The sequence below is a fragment of the Herpailurus yagouaroundi genome, unplaced genomic scaffold (genome assembly GCF_014898765.1).
Source record: "Herpailurus yagouaroundi ecotype Mexico unplaced genomic scaffold, PumYag 181, whole genome shotgun sequence".
Lineage (NCBI taxonomy): Eukaryota > Metazoa > Chordata > Mammalia > Carnivora > Felidae > Herpailurus > Herpailurus yagouaroundi.
Genome location: NW_024412412.1, coordinates 21194962 through 21222748, shown reverse-complemented (window position 1 = coordinate 21222748; position 27787 = coordinate 21194962). Strand labels below are relative to the sequence as shown.

Sequence of the window (27787 nt, the reverse complement as noted above, 5' to 3'; positions counted from 1 at the left end):
TTTAATTATAAAAATGAGTCGATAGTGTTGATTCTCGACGTGTTTTTGAGACAGGAGAAGTTACTGGTAAAAATGTAAGAGTGCCTGTGTGTATTTGTAAACTAAAAAGTCATTGAAGTGAAGGAGATGAATACTTATCCATGTAAACCTTAAAACTTTGGTTTTGTACCACTAGTGAAATTCAAGATCTTCCCATTAAAATTTTTCAGTGGCAAAAGAGTTGAGAATCATTTGGCAGATTTATGTTCCCCCTAAGCAAAAAGTGTTAGGGAATCACTAAAGATTCATTTTTCAGTCTTATTTCACTGTCTGTTCAGCAAAAGCCTGAACCTGGAGCACAAATGGATGTGACTGCTTTATTTTATTTGCTCGGCAGGGTTTTTTGCTAATTAGCTGGCAGGTGCTTTAGAGTAGGTAAAGTTACACCTTTTCATCACTGCAGCCCTAAGTACTTACCCTTGTGCAATCAAGTTATAAAAGAATCCTTAAAGCAAGTGATTTACTGTTGATAGATATGAAATAAAACAAAAACACTAGCTAAAAACAATAAACAGAAAAATTACTCTATAAATGTATATTCTAAGTCTGTTTTAAAGGTTGTACCAGGTAAATGTCGTATTATTTCACTTTTCAAATAACAGCGGTCTGTCTTGTAGTAGGACCCCCAAATGCACCATAAGCAAGATTTCAAAGCACATCTGTGTAAACATTATCACATCAGTGTAAAACATCAACCAATGAGCTTTTACTTTGAACCAAATCTTCTTAATTGCAGTGTTAAATCAAAGAAAGTTAGATCAAAGTTGTGTGAATCTCATAGCGGGATAACTAAAGTAGCCAGCGCATACATTGATTACTTTTAAAGAGGAGATACTTAAAGGTTTTAAAACTAAGATCAGGTGCCTTTTAATGAGGTTTGTTTCAAGGTCTAAGTTCTGTACAACATCCAATACTGTTAATTATTCCGCAATGGATATCTAGCATCGTCACCTGCTCCTTGAGGTACCTGTTCAGTCTCTGAACTATTTCCCCACATGAACACTTTAAGCCCTGCTGTATGATCTATAGCCCTTAGACTGGTTAAGTCTCTTGTATTACTTCTAGATATTAATATCAGGAAATTTTACACATGGTCACCAAAAGCCCCAATACTCTAATAATAGAGTTACCTTCTCTTTGTACAACTTGAGCATTTTCAAGTGCATTACCTTAACTGATCACCACAATAACCCTATGAGATCAACACGTCCCACTTTATAAAGAAAAACAAAAATGTCCTGGATTCTAGCTCCAGATTTAGTCCAGAGTCCTACATCTCAGGGTAATTTCTTTAAACTCTCTAAATGCCCCTGTTTCAGCTTTGTAAAGGAAGTACAATATAATTCCTGCCTCATTCACTATGCCTAGGCTTGCTATGGGAATGTGGTTTTAAAACTATAGTTTTCTGTGCATCTAAGATGCTAGACTTTTCAGTTGTTGGGAAAATGTTTGCTTCATAATATAGCAAATGTGATTTGTTTGAAATACATAATAAATCTTTTTTTCCCCCAAACCAAACCTTTAATGTGTAAGTTTTGAATGGTGCTTAATGCCATTTTATAAAGGGCCAGAATAGAAACAAAAAGATAAGGATTTCTTTTGTTTGTACTAGTCATGTGACAGGAAAAGATAACACTAAAGTTTTTTTTTTTTGCACATGCTGTGATGATATCATGGGAAGTTAAATAATTTTGAAGAGTGTTTTACAAGAGTGCATTATTCAACTTTTAAGTATACACTGCAATCTAATCAACTTCACCTATACTTCCTAGAGACCACACTTGCCTTGCTGTTATACAAATATGTGGTACAATTTCTACTTCCACAAAATGTAGTTACAGTTTTCCAGGCCATATAATTCCTATATAGCTTTTCAGCAAGCATATTGTCATGAATCTTTGTTTTTAACACACGAAAAAGAAGTCAATGGCTTTTGATACTTCTACATGTGTTTAACTTGAGAGAAAGAAAAAAAAAACGGATTTAAAAGTCTTGACTTACACCCTCAATAAAATAAAAGTATGTTTGCCCAACATTATTTATTATTTGTAATTACAAAATATTGGCAACAGCATAAATTTCCATACACAGGACACTAAATGAATAAATTACGGTACATTCATACAATGGAGCATTGTACAGCCGGGAAAAGAATGAGAAAGATGATATTATTAATGAAAAGAGCAAAGCTTTTGCACACTTTAAATATAGTGTAAAAACATGTATATGCCTTTCTTTTTTTTTTTTTCAAAGTTAAACATGGGATAGACAAACCAGAAACTAATGATATTGGTTACCTTGTTCATTCATTATCTGGGATGGATGTGAATGGATTAGAAGACATGAGGGAGTGACACTTCTTTGAGAGCAACTTTTCATAGAGCTTTGACTTTTGCAGAAATATGTTTTCAGTTTTTTTTTAGGTGAAATAAAATTAAAAAGAATCAAGAAGTGGGGGCAGGGAACGAAACCAGCAACAAATGACCTAAGTGAATTCAAGTGACACAGAAAGGAGTAATGATCAGTTAAAAAACAGTTAGTAATTTTCTTTTTTTTTTATTTTTTTTATTTATATATGAAATTTATTGTCAAATTGGTTTCCATACAACACCCAGTGCTCATCCCAAAAGGTGCCCTCCTCAATACCCATCACCCACCCTCTCCTCCCTCCCACCCCCCATCAACCCTTAGTTCGTTCTCAGTTCTCAACAGTCTCTTATGCTTTGGCTCTCTCCCACTCTAACCTCTTTTTTTTTTTTTTCCTTCCCCTCCCCCATGGGTTCCTGTCAAGTTTCTCAGGATCCACATAAGAGTGAAACCATATGGTATCTGTCTTTCTCTGTATGGCTTATTTCACTTAGCATCACACTCTCCAGTTCCATCCACGTTGCTACAAAAGGCCATATTTCATTTTTTCTCATTGCCACGTAGTATTCCATTGTGTTTATAAACCACAATTTCTTTATCCATTCATCAGTTGATGGACATTTAGGCTCTTTCCATAATTTGGCTATTGTTGAGAGTGCTGCTATGAACATTGGGGTACAAGTGCCCCTATGCATCAGTACTCCTGTGTCCCTTGGATAAATTCCTGGCAGTGCTATTGCTGGGTCATAGGGTAGGTCTATTTTTAATTTTCTGAGGAACCTCCACACTGCTTTCCAGAGCGGCTGCACCAATTTGCATTCCCACCAACAGTGCAAGAGGGTTCCCGTTTCTCCACATCCTCTCCAGCATCTATAGTCTCCTGATTTGTTCATTTTGGCCACTCTGACTGGCGTGAGGTGATACCTGAGTGTGGTTTTGATTTGTATTTCCCTGATAAGGAGCGACGCTGAACATCTTTTCATGTGGCTGTTGGCCCTCCGGATGTCTTCTTTAGAGAAGTGTCTATTCATGTTTTCTGCCCATTTCTTCACTGGGTTATTTGCTTTTCGGGTGTGGAGTTTGCTGAGCTCTTTATAGATTTTGGATACTAGCCCTTTGTCCGATATGTCATTTGCAAATATCTTTTCCCATTCCGTTGGTTGCCTTTTCGTTTTGTTGGTTGTTTCCTTTGCTGTGCAGAAGCTTTTTATCTTCATAAGGTCCCAGTAATTCACTTTTGCTTTTAATTCCCTTGCCTTTGGGGATGTGTCGAGTAAGAGATTGCTACGGCTGAGGTCAGAGAGGCCTTTTCCTGCTTTCTCCTCTAAGGTTTTGATGGTTTCCTGTCTCACATTCAGGTCCTTTATCCATTTTGAGTTTATTTTTGTGAATGGTGTGAGAAAGTGGTCTAGTTTCAACCTTCTGCATGTTGCTGTCCAGTTCTCCCAGCACCATTTGTTAAAGAGACTGTCTTTTTTCCATTGGATGTTCTTTCCTGCTTTGTCAAAGATGAGTTTGCCATACGTTTGTGGGTCTAGTTCTGGGGTTTCTATTCTATTCCATTGGTCTATGTGTCTGTTTTTGTGCCACACTTAATAATTTTCAAATGGAATTCTTTGACCAAATAACCAAGGTCTAAAGACCAAAAGAAAAATACATGAACAAATATTAAATTTCAGTTACTAAGACTGTTTTTCTTAGTTGTAGAGGTTAGATTACTGTTTTGTAAGATCGAACAAATGAGTAAATATGTTGACGATGAGACTTCAGTGTTTCACAGAGAATGGAGATACAAATATGAAAACAGACAAGACTAGAATGAATCCTGTAGTAATGAATTGGAATTGCAGTGATCAGTATCAGCATGTGGGGCGTGTGTGTGTGTGTGCGTGTGCGTGTGTGTGTGTGTGTCAATGTGTACCTCCATTCTGACAACTAAAGAGGCCTAGATGCAAAGATACACCGGAGGCAAATGAGCACATGTCTCACATGAGCACACGTCTAGATCTTAGTTTCTTGATTTAATCTTCCATTAAAATGACCCAGGGAAAATCTCTGGTCCCAGGACTGGGGCAGCTCTCTTTCTTTCTTAAGACTATTTTTTTAGAGCAGTTTTAGGTTCACAGCAAATAAGAGTAGAGATTAGAGATTTCACATCTTCCACCAGAGTGGTATATTTACTACAATTGATGGACCTATACTGACAGGTCATTATCACCTAAAGGTCATAGTTTGCATTAGGGTTCACTTTTGGTGTGTTGTATATTGTGTTCATGGGCCTAGGCAAGTGTATAACGATATGTATCCATCACTATACTATCATACAGAGTAGTTCTATTGCCCGAAAAACCTTCTGTGTTCACTCACTCATCCTTCCTCCCCTTCCAACTCCTGGCACCACTACTCTTTTTACTGTCTTCATAGTTTTGCCCTTTCCAGAGTGTCATGTACTTTGTATCATACAGTATGTAGCCTTTTCAGATTGCCTTCTTTCACTTAGTAATATACACTTAAGATTGATTCCTCTATGTCTTTTTACGGCTTTTATAGCTTATTATCCCTTAGTACTGAATGCTATTTCATTGTCTGGATATACCACAGTTTATTTATCCATTCACCCACTAAAGGTTTTCCTGGTTGCTTCCAAGTTTTGTCAACTATGAGTAAAGCGTCTATAAGCATCTGTGTGCATACTTTTGTGTGGACATGACTTTTCTACTCCTTTGGGTAAATATCAAGGAGTGTGACCTCTGGATTGTATGTTAGACTATGTTTAGTTTTGCAAGAAAATGCCAAATGTCTTCCAAAGTAAGTGTACAATTTTGGATTCCCTCCAGTAGTGAATGAGGGTTCCTATTTGCTGCACATTCTCACCAGCATTAGATGTTGTCAGAGTTTTTATATTTGACTGTTTTAATCGGTATGTAATAATATTTCATCTTAATTAGTGATTCCCTAATGACATATGATGCAAAGCATCTTTTTATATGCTTATTTGCCATATGCAAAGCATCTTTTTATATGCTTATTTGCCATATGTGAGGTATCTGTGAAAGCCTGTGGCACATTTTTAAATCTGGTTATTTGTTTTCTTGTTGTTGAATTTTAAGAGTTCTTTACATATTTTGGATAATAGCCATTTATCAGATGTGTCTTCCGCAAATATCTTCTCTCAGTCTGTGTCTTGTCTTCTCCTTCTCTTACCATTGTCCTTCACAGAGCAGAAGGTTTTAATTTTAATGAATTCCAACTTATCAAGTGTATCCGTCATGAATTGTGGAGAACTTTTCCTTATGGAAGAATATCAACTAATAAATACTGAAGGAATGATGGAACTACAAAATGGCCATTTTGCAGCCCTTCATAGGATCATTGCTAATCCAGTGATATCATCAATGCATGCTAAAACTAGGGGGTAAAAGTTAGATGAAGAAGAAACTATTTACATAATCTCAAGTACTCCCTCAAAAATTGTTTCTCGATCACAAAGAGAAAACAGTAACTTCTAGTGGATTAATCTAGTGAATACTATTTTAACCACATCATAAAAGTAAATAACGATAATGGGACAAACCAGTGCCATGTGCCTCTTAATATCTTAGGGAAGGATACGATGTCATTTATTTGGTGTTCCTGTCAAAAATGCATAATCTACTCATGAGGAAACATCAGATAAACCCCAATTGAGGTACATTCTGTGAAACAACTGGCCTACATGCTTCTAAAATGTCAAAATTAAGAAACACAAAGAAAGGTTGAGGAACTGCTCCATACTAAAGGAAACTAAACAGACATGAAAACTAAATGTGTCGTATGATCCTGGGATGGAGTGTGAACCAGAAAAAAATAAAACTATAGGGGACATTATTGAAACAACTGGCAAAATTTTAATATGGATTGTGAGTTAAATAATAGTTTTGTATCTACATTAAATTTCCTGATTTTGCCATTGTACTGTGGTTATATAAGGAAAAGTCTTAGGGAATCCAAAATAGAACTTTATGGATAAAGGGGCATGCTGTCTGCAAAATTATTCTCCAGTGGTTCAGAAAAAATTATATATGCAACCATAAACAGAAAAAGAGAATAGATAACAAATCAGGTGGAGTGAAATGTCAACAAAGAATGTGAACAGAGGGCCACTTGTAACTTTTCTGTAAGTATGAAATTACATCAACAAAAAATTTTAATGTAGATTTTGAAAGATCACATCTCAGATATTAGAAGCACTTTAATTATAGGAAAGAAAAATGTAAATTCAACAGGTATTATGTAAGATAATTGACATAAAACCAGAATTCCTGGGCTATTTGCATAGAAGAGTTTCAGTCTGCACAAAATCCTAAATCTGGATCAGAACAGGTTTGATATTTTCTGTGAACAATATTGACCACACATGGAAAAAGGAAAATCAGCTGACCATGAAATCACATAATTTTGGGGACCAAATTTAAGCGGAATAAAATTTTGACACAAATTGAACATCTTTGTTGTTGCCTACTTGTTTCGGGAGCATCAACTACTCTAATCCAGCCCCCCTCCCACTTTACCCATCTCAGAGAATAACGAGAAATTAACAACACAGCTTGATTTTTATCTTGTATTTTTTTCTTTCCTTACTCACTTTTCCAGATACAAGCAAGCTATTGCCACTGAATTGTTATGAGACCTTGAGAAAGTTACATCACTGGAGCCCATGAGCTCAATTTTTTCCTCTATAAAATTGGACTAATAGCATATGTTCTATCCAACTTGCAGAAGTATTGTCGGAATCCTAGGTGTATGAAAATCCATTAGTGCTACAGCATCGAAGTGATTATTATTTTTTTAATTTTTTTTATCTTTGAGAGAGAGAGAGAGAGAGAGAGAGAGAGAGCGCACGCACAACTGGGGAAGGGGCAGCGAGAGAGGGAGACAGAATCCAAAGCAGGCTCCAGGCTCCAAGCTGTCAGCACAGAGCCGGTTGTGGGTTTCGAACTGACAAGTCCTGAGATCACGGCCTGAGCCTAAGTCGGATCCTTAACAAACTGAGCCACTCAGGCACCCCAGTAAGTGATCGTTTTAATGACAACAATCATCGCCAGTTTTCCCTGGGTTTGGGGCCACTTGGAAGTAGCCTATTTCATGGCATCTGGCAAAATTTACATAATTTTTTCACATGTCATGTGATCTTCTGTCATCATTTGAATATATCATAAAATTATAGTGTGAAAGTATTTCCTATTTTTCATGTCATGGAAGGAAATTGCCAACTCACCTCAACCAAACACCTTCATTTTGCAGATGAGGAAAGATTGCTTTCAGGAAAATGCCACCTCGTTAATGGAGAAACTCTAATTAAAATTAAAATGGTTCACATCTATTTCCAATGCTGTTCCGACCCAACCTGCTGCAAATACCCAAGTATGTAAAAGAAGTCGATTCTCTGGAGCAACTGAAATATACCTGATTAAAAAAAAAAAAATGTGATACAAGTTGACATCATCACTTGTACACGTTACTTTATTTGGTTCCTCCCAGAATCAGCAATTACAGAGTGGATTAAGAAAAATGATGATAGTTGCTTTTTTTTTCATTGCTTATTACCTATGAATGCTTATTAACTATGAATGTATCCACAGATGCCACTAAGCCTCTTTGTTTTTCATTTCTCCATTTTCAAAGTAAAGAAACAATATTTTAAATAGAATGTGTTTTGTCCTACTGAAACATAATGCACATGAACACCAAAAGAATATTATTATTATAATAAGTAAAAATCAAATCATCAGTATTCAAATGAATTGCATTTTTTGAGGGCATAAAGTTACCATCAAAAATCTGATTTTTTTAAAAATGACACTCTTCCAAATAAAGAATCTATTCATAAAATTCAGGAAGTCGATAGATTTAAATAATTAATGAGTTTGTTCATTGTCTCTCCTTAGAATGAGTTAGAAATAAAACACGCCATTATAAGCATGGAGATACAAGAGTTTAATTTATTGTAACATCAATAATATGGATGAATTACATTCTTTTTGAAACAACAGAAAATGGAAAAGTGATTAATTAGACTAACTTGAAATTTCATATCTTTCCAGCAAAGTAATATGATAAGAGTAACTGAAGCTTTATTTACCCATTTTTCTCCTCTAATTAGAGGCCTCCGATAACCAGTCCTGTTTTTGCAGAACTGGAGCCTTGCGGAGAGCAAAAACTGCTCAGAGGACTGGAGCTAAGTAAGTGCTGGAGTAGAGAGGAGAATGGGGAGAAGGGGAGAGGAGTGAGGGCTCAAAGTCACTTCTGACATTTTGGCGCACAATTTAGGAAGACGTAAACAGCTTTCTAGAACGGTCACTCTGCACAGCGTTAGTTAGCACATGGGAGGCTAGCGATGCTTCTGGTAACAGCTGTGCAGGTGACATGTTGCCAGTTACCTCCACCCTGCCCTGAAGGCGTGTTAGAGAAGACAAGGCAAACCTCAATTACATTACTGAATGCGAAGAATACAGGTCCCAGTAGTACAGCTATTGAAATACGTCACATTTACATGCAATCTGGTTTGAATGTCAATCCAAAGGGAAACACATTCCTAACCGTGGTCCTCATCCTAGAATGTATGGTCCCTGCAGGCAGGGATCTTTGTCTCTTTTGTTCATTAACGTATATCAAGCCCCTACAAAAGCACCTGGCATATTTTTTTAGACTTGATAAATATCTATTGGTTAATGGATATATACACCTGAAGATTTCTCCATAAAACATGAAGGACTTGCTTAGATGTTTTAATTGATTTTTATATTTTCCCCTGAGAGTTTCTAAGTCATAGAATGTATATTCAATGGTGTAAAATTTAATTTGGCTGTTAGAAAAGATGAGCACGCTAGGAGAAATATTCTTTATCCTCAGAAATAATAATCTCTGCTCATAACCCATGCCCTGAGGGAAAGGACCGTTCTCACCACAGTGGCAGAGAGGCAGCTGGTCTCCCATGGGGTCAGCCACTAGAGGACGGTGTGAGTACACACGCTGCGAGACCTTTGGTAAGGCCAACAGGGGCCTTGATAGACAAGAATGAATGCTGCCAAGTTTCACTTCAGCCTCTAGTCATACTGTTGGTAAATTCCTCCTGCAAGTCTCCCTTCCAAAAAATGAAAACAGAAAACGGCACGATTATAACGAGCGTGTCATTGGCGAAGATAAAAAAAAAAAAAAAAAAAAAACACAGAAAAACTGTGAAGGTGTCAATAATCTTAGCAGGAATAAAATGCAGCTCAGCACATACTGTACAGCTGTCAGGAACCCGTGAAGTGTTGACGCTGAAACTATTTGACTCCGGCTATTCTTGCGAACAAGGCTGTAAGTTTCTAGCCGGCGATGAAATTGAGAAGGAGTTCAAGGACAGGGAGCAGAGTCGAGTAAATGGCAAGGAACGACTACGTTGCGAGTAGGTTGCTGTCATACCAGACAAGTAAGAACAGCAGTTCTTTGAGAATTTTAACACCCTTAAACCTGCGTGTGTCAGAATCTACACCCAAAACACATGATCACAGCAGCAAATAGCCTCCCTCTGGGTTTTGGACATAAGACATGAAAAGCTCGGACCGCAGCCTTTTATGATTGACTTCAGTAAACTCAGATCCACGACTATTTCCTCAAAGTTATCAGTGTAAATACTAATGAGGTGTAACAATTGGAATGTTTTTTTCAGGACAATCATTGAACCTAGTTTATTGGCCTGTTTTTCTGAATGTGACCAATAATTTTTTTTTTACTTTTTTTTTTTTAATTTGAGAGAGAGAGAGAGAGAGAGAGAGAGAAAATGCAAGCAGAGGAGAGGGCAGAAGGAGAAAGAGAGGATCCCGAGAAGCCTCCACACTGAGGGATCCCATGACCCTGGGATCATGACCTGAATCATAATCAAGAGTCAGACGCTTAACCAACTGAACCACCCAGGCGCCCGCACCAATAATTTAATTCATACCTTTATTCTTTATTATCCTAAAGAAAGCACCTCTATTCATGTTAAATTTGAATGGATTTTTTTGTAATTTTATAAAAACAAGTATTTGTCTTTCATTAAAAAATATATGTTCTTTTTCTAAGTGTGTTTATTTTAAGATAGAGCATGAGCATGAAAGGGGCAGAGGGAAAGGGAAAGAGGGAATCCCAAGCAGCCTGAGGCTTGATCCCACGACCCCAGAATCATGAGCTGAGCCAAAGTCAAGAGTTGGACGACGCTTAACCAACTGAGCCACCTAGGCACCCCAAAAATATATAAGTTCTTACTACACAACAGGTACTGTCTGTGTTTGGTAAAAGGCAAAACCCAATCTCTATCTTCCTGCTGCTTATGGTCTAGCTGGCTGATGTAAACAAGTAAAGGAGAACAGTATAACAGTGATACTATGAGGAGGAAGTTCAGAGTACTTCGTTGAAAGCACATAGCAGGTTAGGCTAAACTGGCCTTAGAACTGGGAAGCATTTAGAAGAAGTTACACCTAAGCAGAGTCCTGTTAAGAAATGCCAAAGAAAGGAGGAGAAGCGGACAGAAGCCAGATCCGGAAATATGTCCCAGTAAGGCACGAACCAAACAATTTCCTCCTCTCTAACACTCAGGCCTTAGACTAAATGATCTCTACGGTCCCATTCAATCTAACATTTTATGATTGTTATCCAAATTTCAAGGTAAAATTTAATTGAAAAAGAAAATTCAGTAGCTTTGCTGTAAAGATTCATTTTCACAAACCTCTCTCTTCAAATCATTAAAAAATTTTTTTAACGTTTACTTATTTTTGAGAGATAGAGACAGAGCATAAGAAGAGAGAGAAGACACAGAATCTGAAGCAAGATCCAGGCTCAGAGCCCAACAAGGGCTCAAACTCACTAACCGAACCGTGAGATCATGACCTGAGCCAAACTCAGATGCTTAACTGACTGAGTCATCCAGATGCCCCTCTCTTTAAATCATTTAAATTCTCTTTTTGGGGCGCTTGGGTGGCTCAGTCAGTTGAGCGTCTCACTCCAGATCAGGTCATGATCTCATGGTCTGTGGGTTCGAGCCCTGCGTCGGGCTCTGTGCTGACAGCTCAGAGTCTGGAGCCTGCTTCAGATTCTGTGTCTCCCTCTCTCTCTGCCCCTTCCCTGCTCATGCTCTGTCTCTCTCTCTCTCTCTCTCTCTCTCTCTCTCTCTCTCTCTCTGTCAAAAATAAATAAACATTAAAAAAAATTTTTTTTAATTCTCCTTTTCTTGAAACCAGAACTTCAAAGAAGATAAGAAAGGTTCTAATGATGAAACTCAAACACTGACATTTTATCAAAAGAAATATGTAGATAATGATATTTCTCTGTATACGTGAGATTCCAACTTCTGAAATTCCCTTAAACATAATTTCTGTAGATGTATCTGCAAGTTCCCATTATATGTGACTTACTATTTTTGTCTCTAACATAATCCACTTACAGCATATGTAAACTGTCTTTCAAAGTATGATTTTTTAAAATTAATATCACATTTAAAGCTCAACTAAATTTCAATGCAAAGCTGTGTCATGGTCAGTTACCACCTTTAAGACCTCTCTTCCAAAGCTCTAGTTTCATGTTTCAACATGGCCTCTTCTAGCTGGATGTCATAGGAGTCCTTCATAGTTATCAGAGAAAGGTTAGAAGAAAATTAATTTTCATCTGCAGACTTGGAAATAAGAAAGGAGCATTCACAAAATGTTCTGAAATTCATTTCTCATTTGTTTTCACTTTTAAAAGACTTAATGACGAGTTGCTCTATTACCCTGACTTTTAGTTCATCCTTCTTCTTCATATGGTTCATTTTCAGTTTGAGAAAGTGCATGGGTTGGATAATGACCTTGAGTTTCACACACCGTTGTCATCATCATTTGATGTTTCTCTTTATTTAAAATTCACTCTAGGGACACACTCTTCACAGGCACATAGATGTTTAATAAGTCCGTGTAATTATTATAGTTAGCCATAGCCAAGAGGTCAATGATTAATTCTAGATATCATAGAACACAGGTCTCCATTACATAGGTTTTGATCAAAGCATATGCCCTGAAACAAATACCACACACAATAAAATTCTAATCAAATATGGTTTCCTTACATGACATTGGAAGGATGGAGGAACAGACCTACTTAATCTGGAATAATTTGTTGAAGGAGACCCATGCACCTGCATGATGATGTTAGAGCAGCTCATTGAGTGGTTTTCTACAAAGTCTTATCATCAAGTGAAAGGTTCATTTCATTTCCCTTGATGTGGTGGTCTGAGGTTTACAGGTTCCTGAACAGAATGTTCGCAACAATCTTGAAAAAATTGCAATCCTTTCCAAAGGGCAAGAGTTTTGATATGCTTCAGTTGCCAAGGAACTTATGAACACCTATATTTTCAGACTTTTAGTTTTTAGATCAGTCTCCAGTGTTTGAGGCACACTGATTTATTTTAACAGAAAAAGATACTGCATGGTGACCTAAATCACTTGATTACTTTGGCTTAAGTATCACTACCTTCCTGTGGACAAAATATAAATTTTAAGTGCAATAAATATTAGGTATTCTTTAGATGCATTATATTACTGTATTGTAAATTTGAAATAATATATTTTGATCAAACCTGAAGATTAACATTAACATAAAGCAAGATCTAATTAGCTGGTAAGATCAGAGCTGATTCTTATTGAGTATCAGCTGTTAAATGCACAGCTTTTTAACTGGAGCGTTGCAGACTCAGCTCGAGTGGTCTCCACCTCCTCCCTTCCTAAAAAGAACAAAGAGTAACCTCCACCCAAATAATCTGACGGTTGCCAGAGGGACAGGGAGGGGGGATGGGCAAAATTGGCAAAAGGGGGCAGAGAGACAGGTTTCTAGTTATGGAATAAATAAGTCATGGAGCTAAGAGGTACAGCATAGAAAATACAGTCAATGGCATAGCATTGGATGTGACAGATGGTTGCTACACTTGTGATGGGCGCAGCATAGCGTACAGACTTGTCCAATCACTATGTTGTATACTGAAACTAATGGAACGTTGTTTGTCAATTATATTCAATTTAAAAAAGAAAAGTAGTCTCCAGCTGGTTCTGGGTAGTCAGTTGTTGCCATCCAGACCCGGGATGATTCTTCAACTTCAAGTCTTTGGAACAGCAAATATAATTAATTGGAAAGAGTAAAAATAATTCCGCAGTAATATCTTTATATAGGTTGACTGAAACCAATTAATAACCCCAAGAAGGGAAGGAAAGTTGTTAACCCCTACTGGCTAAAACATGGGTCAATTAATTTGCTGTTTGTGGCTAAAGATAAATTTTTAATTCTAACCTTTTTTTTTTTTCTTTCTTTGGCTTAGTCTTATGTCCTATTCATGGTGTTTCCTTCTGTGTGAAACATCGGTCTTCAAAACTCCCAAACACTCTAACGGATGTGGTCATCATCAGGTGCCCACTACTAGTGTGCCGAATCCAGCTTGATAGAACTATTCAGCTCGATAGAAATGATTATTGAATTTTCGGGAATTTAGTGAGCCAGTTGTTAGAGGTCGAGACATTATTAAAAATTAAAATATATAAACTTAAAATTAGATACATTGTATTAAATCAAAGGTAACAAGTACTAAACACTTATCACTCCCCAATTATTTTTCTATAGCTATTACATCTTTCTATGTGTATAGTGGAAATTCTTTATGACATGTACTACTCATGTTCATAGCAGTGGACCACGTAGGTCTCACTACATAGGTCTCTAGAGCTGATCTCGTTACCATACTTCCTGAGACTCAGTACCACTTTTCCCTGGGGTGATATGATTTTATCCTAAAAATATGTCTTTATTTGAGCTAGTGACATTTCTTTGTATTTCTTGCAAGTTAACGTGCCTTAAAAAAAATAAACTGTTTCAAACTCTGTTTCTGATTCCAGTATAGAAACTATATAGATGTAGGGCAGAATATCAAGGTGCAAGTTCTGATTGTGTGACCCAGAGAAGATTCTTAAACTGACAGCCTCTCAGTTTCTTCATCAGAAAAAAGTTAAAACTGCAGACATTTTAGTGGTTTTTAAGGTTTAAGATTTTACAGAAATGTTTCAGGCCTGGCTATGGGAGTTTAGAAGGAGGCTTTAAGTTCACAACGTCTGAACACCCTCCTGTGTTCAGCTAGAAACATTCTGCTGTTATTTACTTTGTATTGGGGTGTTTCTAGATCAGATTTCTTTTGACAGTTTCCAGTCGGTACTCCCCAGCCTACCCCTAAGAACTTTATAAGTTTACAAACTTTCCAGATCAATCTATCTCTATACATTCTTTTCAGTCTGCTAAATCTTTCAAGGGCAAATATAAAATGTTCACATGCATATTACAGAAACATTTAAACATTTTCCACTTTTTCTGTTCTATTATTTACACTGTCTTCTCTGATTAGAGAGTTGCAAGGAAACCAAGGTGGTCCCATAACACAGCTCAGCCCAATCTGATAGCCTGCTTTTCACAGACATATTCATTTACCAACGTACTTCTTCCTGTGAATTCTGGCCCTGATCTGAAAATTTTGCTCAGCACAGTGTTCTGCATAAGCAATACCAATCGATTGGCTTTGGCAAGAAATGAAACTGGTTTGCCATCTCACTAAGCTTCTGTATGTATGTATATGGACTTACTTTATGCTATATTTGATTTCTCTGATGGTTCCCTCTTGGTGTTGATCTTCCCATCTGTTCTGAAGGCTGCCCTTCTGTTTGGTTATCTGCCCTTTCAGCAATTTCCCATCCAACACCTGACAGTTTGGAATAAGAGCCAGAGACAAGGGTATATAGTGGTTGTACCACCAGATACCTACTGGGTCTGTCCATATGGACATTGTACAGGAGAAAGTGTTATAAGTCATAGAAGGTAAAATACTGAGTTGTGGCTTAAAGTTCTTGTTTTGGTATTTTCTTTGCAAATAAGGAAAATATCTACTGAGCATCTTCTTAAAGGTTTTCAGGCACTAAAAGCCTTTTAGTAAGATACTCCTTGGTTAAATCTCTTCAGACTATATCAAAATTATCTACCTTTTCCATTAATTTCCAACTCTTCAATCAACTCTTCATAATTGAGCCAGTCCTCTAGTATATAACACATTCATGTGAGAGCATTAGGAAGAAAATCTACTTTTTATTTCATATAAACTTTTTATTGAATTATAAGACACATTAAAAGTATATACAAATTATAAGTAGACAGATTTATGAATTTTCAGGGTGAAAACACTATCTACTCCGCGTCAAGATCAAGAAATAAAATATGAACAGAGCTCCAGAATCCCACTTAGCCATTTTCTAGTTACTACTCTGCATCAGAGGAAACCACTATCATGATTTCTTATACCACGTGTGTGTATGTATATGTATATATTGTTATTGTTTTTGAACATTATAAATGGAATAATATACTTGAATCTTTTGTGCTCACCTTCTTTGACTCAACTTTCTGTTTGTGAAACTCATCGACGTGAATGCATGTAGTGGCCGCTCAGTAATTTCTACTGCTATATAGCATTCAGTTGTGTTTGAAAACACCACACTTTTAAAAACCAAATCCAAAAAATAATAAAAATAAAAAATAAAGATAGAAACCATATCTAGGCCACTGTTGATAAACATGTGGAGACGTTTTAGTCTTTGGCTCCTTACTACTACCTCTCTATGTGTCTTTGGTACGAATAAATATTTATTTCTGTTGAGTGTTTCACCTATGAGTGAAATTAATGGGTGATAGGGTATACATGTGTTCAACTCTTGTAGTTACTGCCAACAGTTTTAGAAAGATTGTATCATTAGTCATGCTTGCGTAATGGACGGTCATTATATTGCTCTGAGGGTATTCTCTTTCAGAAGACAGCTTTTAATGGGCAGAGAAGTTTCGGTCACTATAAGGCATGGAAATGACTATGGGGCAACTGAGAAAGGCCTCACTTATTTTCAGGCACAAGAAGGCTTTGCTAATAGCAGGTCTGAGCGGCTGTTCCTTGTTTCCCAAATATATAAGAAAACAAGTTCTTGCCACCCAATGGAGGACAAAAACAGCAAGAATTGAACAGTGAGACACTTGGCAAAGACCCTGGAAATCATATAAAGTCAGAAACTGTACAAATCAGACTGGACAGATATAATAGTCAAAGTGGGTTTATTTCTTGTCTTAAAGTTAAGAACTTAAACGTGTACAACTGACAGCTTGGTTGTTGTCACCAGTGAGATCTGTAATAACAAAAAGGGAAGGAAGTATCAAGGTCAATTCACTGACCTTCAGCCATGGATCGTGCTGGGATTCCTCCAAAGACCAAAAGAATCTGATGGAACCCTGTTATTTTAAGGCTTGAAGTCCAGCAGGATTATGCCAAAATATGATATGTACAAGGAGGACTTCAAATCACAAAATTTATTATTCCCAAATCAACCCTTCTCCACAACCACACTCTATCTTTGATCCTTCCTTGCCAACCCCTTGCTTTCTCCTTTCGGTCTTCTGTTTGCATTAATTGTATTTCCAGATATGCAACTTGGTTTATCATCTCCTTTAGCCTCTGATGAAGTACTTTATTTCCTTGTCTCCTGAATTGCCTTTCCATCTTGGCCTCTTCCCCCTACAACGATAAAAAATTCCCTTCTTCATTTAATAAACACTTATTGAGGCCCTACTCTGTGCCAGCAGCTGGACTAAATACATGCTCTGGCCTAATAGAACTTAGACACAGCTTAGTTTAGACTAAGGGGGGAAACAGGGGACAAAACGTTGTCAGTTTGTCTTTGGGGGCAGAAGATAGTCAAAAGAAAAAACAGACCCTTAGTGACTTGGGTCATTTGTTTTCATAGCACTGGATGCTGAAGAATGGAGTTCCAGACTCCTAGTGGCTAGCCCCATGAAGACCAAAGACCAAGAAAACACTGTGACCCCAGAAAACACATCTCCCCCACCACTTTCTCCTTTAAATTTGTTAATTGTACCTGAAGATGGGGACAATATGTATGACAACTTTCCCAAGAGACAAGGGACTTCCTGAAGCTTTGCTCTTTGGCTGGTAGCTTCCCTCTGTCAGAATTGAGTGCACCTGCTGGTAGGGGGCTCATATGCCCCGATGTAGAACCTTAGATAAAACTGCTCCTTTTTTGGGGTGCCTGGGTGGCGCAGTCGGTTAAGCGTCCGACTTCAGCCAGGTCACGATCTTGCGGTCCGTGAGTTCGAGCCCCACGTCAGGCTCTGGGCTGATGGCTCAGAGCCTGGAGCCTGTTTCCGATTCTGTGTCTCCCTCTCTCTCTGCCCCTCCCCCGTTCATGCTCTGTCTCTCTCTGTCCCAAAAATAAATAAATGTTGAAAAATAAATAAATAAATAAAAACTGCTCCTTTTTTTAACTAGTCGAGATTTCGGTGTTCAGAGTGAGTAACATAAGGTGAGAGGAATATTTTAATAGGAGTTTTGTTAAGCAAGACATTTCTGCCTAGGCATGACACATATTACACTTAAAGTTCACATTTCCAAAATGTAAAAGTCACTCATTTTTTTGCAATTTAAAAAGTAGTGAAAAGTTAAAATAACTAGGTGATAGTATGGAATTTTAATAGGGAAGTATTAAAGCAATTGTAGGGCAGTTGTAGGTTTTGAAAAGAGAAATGACATGTGAAAAATGCTCTGAAGTATTTATATATGCTTTACTGGTATGCTTGGAGCATTTTGGTTAATTAGGACCGTGGGCTTGGAAGGTGATCACCTATTCAATTCTATTACTGTACAGGAAACTGTGTCTTCCAAAGCATTATAAGGTTATGTTACTGAGACAGCAAAATCAAGAGTCCAAATCTTTTGCTGGCTAGTTTATCACTCTATATTGATAATATGCTTCCTTGAAAAACCTTCTTTTGGCTTGATCCCTGCTGTTGTAAACATTTAAAAATGCTTCAGAACATTTCTTTTTGCTTAGACCATAGTGAACATAAATGAATGTTTTTTTGAATGTGTAGACTCTCACTGTGGAGTAGGGACATTTTTTGGATATCATTAACGTGCAGGAGAATTGACAAAATTTGAAGAGGGGCACCTGGGTGGCTCAGTTGGTTCATCGTCTGACTCTGGATTTTGGTTCAGGTCATGACCTCTCAGTTCGTAAGTTTGAACCCCGTGTCGGGCTCTGCACTGACAGTTCAGAGCCCGTTTGGAATTCTCTCTCCTCTCTCTGCCCCCACTCCACTCGTGCTCTCTCAAAATACATATATAAACTTAAAAAAAAGAAATTTTGCTTTTCGAGGGAAAGTATTGTGGACAGTTATAAACAGAATAATTTTTGCATACAGAGAGAGCTCTATCCAAAGCCCTGCAGATACTTGACAAACCTAAATCCAGCACCTCTCACAGCAGAACTTGGTTTCTAGCCAGAGAAATGACTTGCAGGGGCTATATTAAATTTATTTGAGCTAGAAAGAACATATATGCGTACTTGAAGTGTGTAGATGGAGACTTTCTGTCATTTTCCTGATCTGTAATATGATGCTACTGTGTTACCACCTTAATTCCCCTTAGAGCTCTTCAGCTGTTAATATGCAGGCAATAAAAATTCATCAGTCTGTCCAAGAATTCTGCCATTAGGCCCTGTTGGAAATTTATGAGGAAATCCGGAAATTGTGTTCAGTTCAAAGTAAACAATGCCAGGAAAAGAACTGTGTTATATATCCACAGAGTAAATGTTTCTTTAGGAATACTAAAATTTCCCAAAATTCAGAGAAGGCAGGAATTGAAGGAATCTTGGTGATAATACAAGGAGGCACTGAGCCTTCCTCACAGCATTATTTAAGAACTACAGGATAGAAGTAAAAGAAACATAACGTGATAGCATCCTAACATAAGCACGTTTTTGTTCTTCTGCTACAGAGGATTTTTCTGTTTAGTGACTTTAAGAAAATTCCATTAGCCTTCATTAAAAGAAGATATAACTGAGGTGTATCTTATGGATTCCTTATAGGCAAGGGGTTCATGGGAAATGGAAATAGCAGGTTTTGTGTCAGAAAATCTCATTTTGTTTGCCCTTAGTCTTTATAAGAATTGCCTGAATCAACTGATCTAATTCCCTTTGGACTGCAGTTCAATTGAGACAACTGGATTTTGTCATTTCACCCTTAGACCCAGAATATTTTAAGGGATCCTGGCACCATTCCAGAGTCTAGAGACCACAGCTAGCATTACTCAACCTGCCAAAATTGGGCTCAGGGGCGGGGAAGTGATGAGAATGTCACATACACTTTCTCACAATAGTGACACTGCCAGTGTAGCAAACCAACTTGTATAGCAATTAACAAAAATAGATGACACAATCACACTTACTCTTTTATATTTATACCAACAGCCTCCTCACAAAAGGGTATTTTTCAAGACACTTCTGATTTGTTGGATTAAGGTATGGTAATGTTTAAAAAACAACAACAACACCTATTAACCCTAACTAAAAATCGTTAGCATTCCCCCCATTAAAAGTCCAGAATCCGTCATCGTGTAGTCAAAACAGCCTTTGACTTAATCTGCCATCTTGACGACTTGAGCCACGCTTCTTTTTTATTTTACACCTGAAGGTGCAACTGCAAATTCTTCGTGACCTGTCAGGGGCCTTGACTTTCTCCGAGGGGTGCTACCGACGATCCAAGACCCACCCCGGCGTGCCAAGGCAAAGGGCCAAGGTAGCGGAAGGACGCCTGGACACCCTCGCCCACGAGGGCTCTTTTAAGTTCTGCTGACTTGGCCGTAGCCTGCGGTGTTGGGTTCTCGCGCAGTCAGGTGCTGCCGGGGGGCAGGCGCAGTTATTTGTGATTGCGGGGTGGAGACCGGCGTGCCGGGCGGAGGAGTAGGCGGGATCCGCCCCCTTCGCCGGCTTCTCGCGGCCGGAGACCCCCGGTCGCCCCAGCTGAAGGCCCCCAACGGGGTACCCCAGGCCGCACGTTTGCAGGGGTCGCTCTCGGGCAGCATCGAGCCTCCGCACACCGACTTCTCGCGAGGTTTCGCCCCCCCCCCCCCCCCCCGCTCCTCTCCCGCCCGCTCCTAGTTCTGGTGCGGGCAGCTCCCGCAATGGCTGCACTGCGGAGGCTCCTGTGGCCGCCGCCTCGGCTCCCGCCTCCGCCCTCCCCTCACCATCCCTTCCCAGGGGCGTGGGGGCGGACGGCGGGCATAGCCCCGGGCCCGCCTGGCCGGCCCTTCTCCTGCCGGGAGGAGGAAGAGGGGGCTGTGGCTGAGGCGGCTTGGAGGCGGCGGAGGCGCTGGGGGGAGCTGAGCATCGCGGCGGCAGCCGGCGGGGGTCTGGTCGGCCTCGTGTGCTACCAGCTGTACGGGGACCCTAGGGCCGACTCCGCCTGGACACCCGCCCTCGAGCGCCCCTCGGAGAGCTCGGCCTCAGAGCCGGAGGACCCGCCCCGCGGCCGGGGGCTGATTCCCATCCCCGTGGCGGCTGCCAAGGAAACGGTAGGTGCGTGAGCGCGTGCGCGCTCTGGGGCTGCCCCGAAGGTGACGCTGGAGGGTAGGGCCCCCAGGTGTTCCACCTGAGCTCGGGGAGGGGAAGTGTGACAGTCTTGCTCGGTGCGCTGGGGACTGTGGGCCCCTGTGACACCGGACATCGGAGGTTGTGGCAGCGTGAGCTCTGCGGCCGCAGACGGGGACCTCCTGTGAGTGAGACTGAGACCTAGGCCAGGCGGGCAGCCCAGGGGTTGGTCACCCAGGTGTTGGGAAGATACAGATGATGCTGCCATTGAGGCCAGGACCTTAAAGGTGGCTGCAGGTACCAGCTGCCAACCAAAACCTCAAACCAAGACAAAATAAAACGAGAAAACGGCCGCCAAGAAGTCAACAGGCAGAAAGTGGGGAGCTGGGTATTTGAGAGATAGGAACTGTCAGGCTGGGCCGGACAACAGCAAATGATCCAGGAGGTCCAGTGCTGTAGGAGGAGTTTTGAAGCAGTGGTCTGAGGTCTTAGGAGCGGCTACATTATTGTATAGCAGTTTAGTAGTCCCAAGGGTATTCTACTTCCGGCCCCCCAATTCGGTCCTCAAGACAAATTCTTGTAAGTATAGGACAGCACAAATAGGAAACTGAATGAAGCTAACTCCTACAGAAGATCTTCAAATGGAAATGTTCAAGTACCATTATGTCATTAATAATATAAGGTAAAGATGAGAGTAAGACAAGTTAGTAAAGGGGTACGATGTGGTTTTTTTTTTGTCCTATCAGTATGTTTAATAGTCATGTAAATGACTAGGAGTTATCTAGGAAAATTTCCTTTTTAAGACTTAAGAGTGTGAAGGGCTTAGATGACAGTAATTTAGAAAAGAGACAGCTATTCTGTTAACTTTAATGAAAGGTATAGATGCTTTATTCTTTGCCCAAATATATGTTGGTTATATGATGTAAGTGCATTAGTTCTTTTGGTGGAAGTTGTTAATGCATTTAAACCCAGGAATCTACTGTATGGACCTTCTAATTGCAAATCACAAATACATAGCATAAAGTACTTTTATACGATGAATATTTAAAATACTAGCAGCAGATACCCTCAACTGTCATCTCCAGCTTTTCTTTTCCCTTCCTCCTGACTGACCAAGACAGAATTTTTAATCAACCATGGTTGATCTGGGAACAGATTGGGCAGGTAGGGAGCATTACAACAGTATTTTCTTCTTTTTAAAAATTAATATTCCTCTTAAAGTTAAGAGACAGTATCATGTAGTTTTTAAAAGACCACGCTTAATGGTGTCTTTCTCATAGAATTAGGGGAGTTAAATGAGTTACTACATTTTAAATAGTTAAAATTGTAGTGAGCATTACACTAGCATATAGTGAGGGTTCAGTAAATTTGTTTTTGTAATTTTATTCATGTATTTACTTACGTATATTTATTATGACATAATTAGTGTTTGTAAAAATTCCTGTAAAAATAATACCAAAGCACTTTTGTCTTACTCTTCCCGAGTCTCCAATCATACAATTTGATTGTTACTCCTTTTGTAATCAACTTTTTTCCCCGCTCTGAAAACTTTTATAATTTTTTTTTACCCCTGGTATTTGAAGCTCTCACAATAATGAGCTTTGTGTGGGCATTTTTTTTTCCATTTATTGTATTGGAACTTGAGGAATAGAATATGGAAATTCATGTTAAAAGTTCTGTATACTTTTCTTGTATTATTTCTTTGACAATTTCGCCTTATCCATTTTCTCTGTTTTCTTTTTCTGGAACCTCTGTTAGCTTGAAGTTATACCTCCCAACAGATCCTAATCTAATCTTCTATTCTGACTTTTTAATCTTTTTGTTTGCTTGCTTGTTTGTATGGGAAATATCTTTGACTTTATCTCCCATCTGTCCTGTTGAGAGTTTTATTTCAGCTAGGCTGGTTTTAAATTCAAAACTATTTTGTTGTTCTCTAATGTTCTTGTGGTATAGCATTTTGTTTTATTTTTTGGCTGCTAAATTTATGGCTGCTAATAATCTATATTAAGGATATTAATTATAGTTTTGTTTTTAAATTCTCTTACCCTTTATGCATTGTATTGTTTCTTCTAGGTTTGATTTTATTCTTGTTTGATTTTTTAAGCCCTCACTTTCAATTTGGAGGTTTTCCTCACATATCTGGGGTTGTTGCCTATCTATATATGAGAGCTACTCAGAACTATTTGTTTTGTGTGTGTGTGTGTGTGTGTGTGTGTGTGTGTGTGTGTGTGTGTATTAAAATGTTTATGCTGTCAACCTGTGGTCTAAAGCAAAATTGGGGTAATCATAGAAATTATTGAATATAAAACTTAATATGCTTGTCTATAAGGCTGTTTCACGATGTCTATTTGCTGATATATATACTTACAATTTACCTTCCTTTCTGTCAGTATATTTTCTTCTCTGAACTATTCAGAATGGATTCAGCAGCATTGGCTGATCATTTCAAGAGAGTTTGGGTAGGAATAGAGTATGCAGCAAGCACAATTAACATGCATTTACATGCAAAACTAAGTAATGTGCAGAATTTAAATTTTGCCTTATCCTGCAGATAGTTGTTTTTTTTTTTTTTTAACGTTTATTTTTGAGACAGAGAGAGACAGAGCATGAACGGGGGAGGGTCGAGAGAGGGAGACACAGAATCTGAAACAGGCTCCGGGTTCTGAGCTGTCAGCACAGAGCCCCACGCGGGGCTTGAACCCACGGACCGCGAGATCATGACCTGAGCCAAAGTCGGCCGCTTAACCGACTGAGCCACCCAGGCGCCCCTGCAGATAGTTTTTAATACTTGTATGTTCTTCATACAGAAGAAAGTGTTCCTTGCTTCACAAGGTCATGAGATTCTCCTGGGGCCCAAAAATGCTGAGGCTGGACTTCTAGGCCTGATGCCTTTATATTGAACAAAATCAATCTTCCAAACCCCACTTCTGTTTGAACTCCACACTGTTGATTTTTCTCTTGGAATGGCAAAAAAGGACAACTTCTTCTAGAAAAAGACATATACTCACAAGATAAATTTGTATAGCATCAACTGCAGCCATCTTTACCACATTTGGACTGTAGATGTTCATTTAATTGGTCCACTTAAAATTTTGGTGAAAGCAGGGAGCTATGAAATAGTACATATATAATATAGACTTTATTTTATCAATTTAAAACATTTAAGTGTAAATGCCTCTGTTAATTTGGATGTGAAATCAGGTTATTTTCTTTGAGGAGGAGTCAAATGATTGGTGTTCTCCTTATCTTTGCATAAGTTGCTTCTATAATTTATCACCTGTAATTTCCAGATTCATTTATACAAAGTACATTTGTAAACTAATGTAATCTCAGAACCCTTCTAGATCGTTATGATTTGTTTTTAAAGCCAGGTATATTGAGTTATGTTTTTTGGGTGTATGTGTGTATGTAATCACCATCTGTCACCATACATTATTACAATCTTACTGACTGTAGTCCCTATGCTGTACTTTATATCTCCATGACTTATTTATTTTATAACTAGAAGTTTATACCTCTTAATCCTCTTAACTGTTTTGCTTATCCTCCCACCCACCTCCCTTCTGGAAGCCACCAGTTTTTTCTTTGTATTTAAAGTCTGTTTATTCATTTGTTTGTTTTGTTTTTTAGATCCCACATAATCATGAAATCATATCAATTTGTCTTTCACTGTTGGACTTATTTCACTTAGCATAATACCATCTAGGTCCAACCATGTTGTCACAAATGGTAAGGATCTCATTCCTTTTTATGACTGAATAATATTCCATTATGTATATGTGCATGCCCCATCTTCTTTATGTATTTATTTATTAGTAGACACTAGGTTGTTTCCATATCTTGGCTATTGTAAATAACACTGTGATTAACATACGAGTCATGTATCTTTTTGAGTTAGCATATACCTTTAGTCTTATACCTTTTTTCTTTGGGTAAATGCCTAGTAGTGGAGTTACTGGTACTCAGAAGCTATTGTACTTGAGGATGGCTTTTAATTTGGTGACCTAGACTTTTTAATTGAGTGGTATCCAAATGTCAGTGTTTTGTAAGTCCTTTTCTCTGGTGTCATTGAGTTACTCCAAAGAATAGGAAAGGTTGGAGGAGCTGTAGTCTAGATGCAGGTGCACGCGCACCTGTATGTGAAAGCCCGTGTGTTGGAGAAGTCTCCAATGATGTTCTTACCTATCGTTATCTAATGCTCTGTTTGCAGCCCCATCACTTCCTCTACTTTCACAGCTCCTTGGATTCATTCCCAAGACCTTCCCTTTCTGGGGTCTGTAACTCGAATCAGCTTACTTCCATTTGGTCTCTTCCTCCACGATACTCCTGTATTGCCTTTGTTCCTCTAACTCACTTATCGCTGCTGCATCTCCTCCATTTTATAAAACTTTCATAAATTCTCTTAATCGTTTTGGTCTCCTCTCCTTTTCCCTGGCTTAGTTCATGTATGCTTCTACCTTTATTTTTTAAATTTTTTTAAATGTTTATTTATTTTCGAGAGAGACAGTGGAGGAGGGGCAGAGAGAGAGGGGGACAGAGGATCCAAAGCGAGCTCCATCCTGACAGCAGAGAGCCTGATATGGGGCTTGAACTCACGAATCACGAGATGATGACTTGAGCTGAAGTTGGACGCTTCACCGAATGAGCCACCCGAGCGCCCCTGCTTCTACCTTAAAAAAAAAAATTCTGGGGCGCCTGGGTAGCTCAGTCGGTTAAGCGTCCGACTTTGGCTCAGGTCATGATCTCACAGTCCGTGAGTTCGAGCCCCACGTCGGGCTCTGTGCTGACCGCTCAGAGCCTGGAGCCTGTTTTAGATTCTGTGTCTCCCTCTCTCTCTGACCCTCCCCATTCATGCTCTGTCTCTCTCTGTCTCAAAAATAAATAAACGTTAAAAAAAATTAAAAAAAAATTCCTTTACTGTGATATTAATGTGTTTAAGAGAGGAAGGGGTTGAAAGAAACTCATGAGGTCTGTCTGCCATTTTGTCAGAAATATTTTAAACCTGTGTTGCCACTTCATTTATTATGCTTTTCTCCCCCCCTTTTTTTTATTATGCTTTTATTACGAATTTCTTGAGGTAGTAGAAATGATTCCTTTTGAGGTTTGAAACTGTACTAAGAAAGTTGATGCTTAAAGCCTCTTTTACTCATCATGTTACACTAAATATAAGCCTAGCAATAAATTAACCTGTACATGTGATGAGAGTGTATAATTTAACTGATAGGCATGAACAGCAGTAACTTACAGATCCACAGTTCTATTACTGTAACCTTGAAGATTTTTGTTTTTAAAACATTGCCTCTCAACTTCCTGCAGAAGGCTTTCCCTGACTCTATTAAAATACCCTGGCTTATCCTATACCCGCAGATGATGACTTTTGCAATTCTATGTTAATTGTCTTCTCTGCTTTTTTTAGCCCTTTAAGAGGCATTGTGTTGGTCTTGGTTACCTTTATATCTTCATTGCTTGGTACGGGGCCTAACCCTGGTAGACACACAATAAATATTTGTCAAGTGAATAAGCCCATGCTAAACATTTACATGGGACATACACACTGAAAAGCACAACCACATTCTGTGAGAACTAATAGTTTTAGTATTTTGTCCCACTAAATGCTGGTTATTTATAGCATTAGAATTGGGAAGACTTTAGTCAAGGTCAAAATTCCAGGCTTTGGGAGACCAATCATGTGACACTATTTATTTTAATTGTGCAAGTTTGGCTTGCCAAAATTTCTCAGTAGACATGGCCTTTATAAATATTATAAAAAGATGTTGACAAGATTCTGCTTAGAATCTTACAAAAGCTTTATTTTTATTAGGGGAAAAAATTTTGTTCTAGAACTGCCTTTTTGTTTAAGGTCCAGAGTAAAATAATTTAGATTGCTTAATACACTTTCATCCATATTTTACTTATTGTACAGAACACATCTATTTTTGACTTGCATCTCTTAAAAAGTTTTAAGCAACTTAATTTAGTTTTACTCTCAAATGGAGAAGACAACAATATTTGTATCTCTTTGGTAGAGTTCTATAATAATTGCCAATAATCATGCATTTTTAATTTCTTTCACTGTATATCTTTCCCAACTTCTTTTTAAGGTAGCACATTTTGAGACATGAGGTTATGCTTATTCTTTCCCAGAATATTGAAGAATTTGCTAGATGTATAAATGTAGAAGATTCCCAACTTTTTATAGACTGAGAGAAGCCACAAAGATGTAAAACTGAAGATAGGCTAATTCTGTGTAGAAGAACATTGTTGTAGAGAAGGCTAAATTAAGTGCCTGATCCCCTCTTTGGTCACTCTGTGACAAATCCACCAAATTCTACCCTCTTTCCTTCTAGTGGCCTGTGTTACAGATTCGCTTGCTATGATTTAGGTGTATGTATATGTCTTTTTTCTAAGTAAATCACAGAATAAAATTTGGATGATTTTGAAAAAAAATATATCCTCTTTCTGGTTACATCAAACTAAGAGTTATAAAACCATGTGCCTCTTTTGTCTGGGTTGCAATGAAAGATAGTTACAACATTTTATAGGTATCTTTTTATTCAGATTCACGCTGGGAATTAGGAATTGAAACTGTCATGACTTTCCACTTAAATTAAAAAAAAAAATCTCATCTCTAATTCTCTTCTAAGACTTGGAAATTGTCAAATAATACACAGCGGTCAGTTTGAATGAAGGTGTATACAGGTATTTTCCTTTGATCTACATAATCTCCCTTAAAAAAAAAAAGAAAAACATTTAATTCTATTTTGAATTGGAATTCAGGTAAATAGTATTTGGGCTTAATGTGACTTCCTAATTGATTCTAACATTCTCACATGTAATTCTGTTTATGTAATTTGAGGCTGGACTGTTTATGAGTACTAAGTAAAATGTAGCTTCCCTCT

The 27787-nt window shown here is 38.4% G+C and overlaps 1 protein-coding gene across 5 annotated transcripts in view; it reads left to right on the top strand.

Annotated features, from left to right (window-relative positions):
• Positions 1-20262: 20262 nt before the first annotated feature.
• MICU3 (mitochondrial calcium uptake family member 3) overlaps positions 20263-27787 on the top strand; it is a 113011-nt gene continuing 105486 nt past the window's right edge. Inside the window, exon 1 of one of the 5 annotated variants that reach the window (XM_040490088.1) lies at positions 20263-20872. In XM_040490088.1, the coding sequence (XP_040346022.1) occupies positions 20483-20872 (390 nt within the window). In that variant the 5' untranslated portion in view covers positions 20263-20482. The remainder of the gene's footprint in view (positions 20873-27787) is intronic. The other 4 variants (XR_005794960.1, XM_040490086.1, XM_040490084.1 and 1 more) reach the window with 4 other exon arrangements.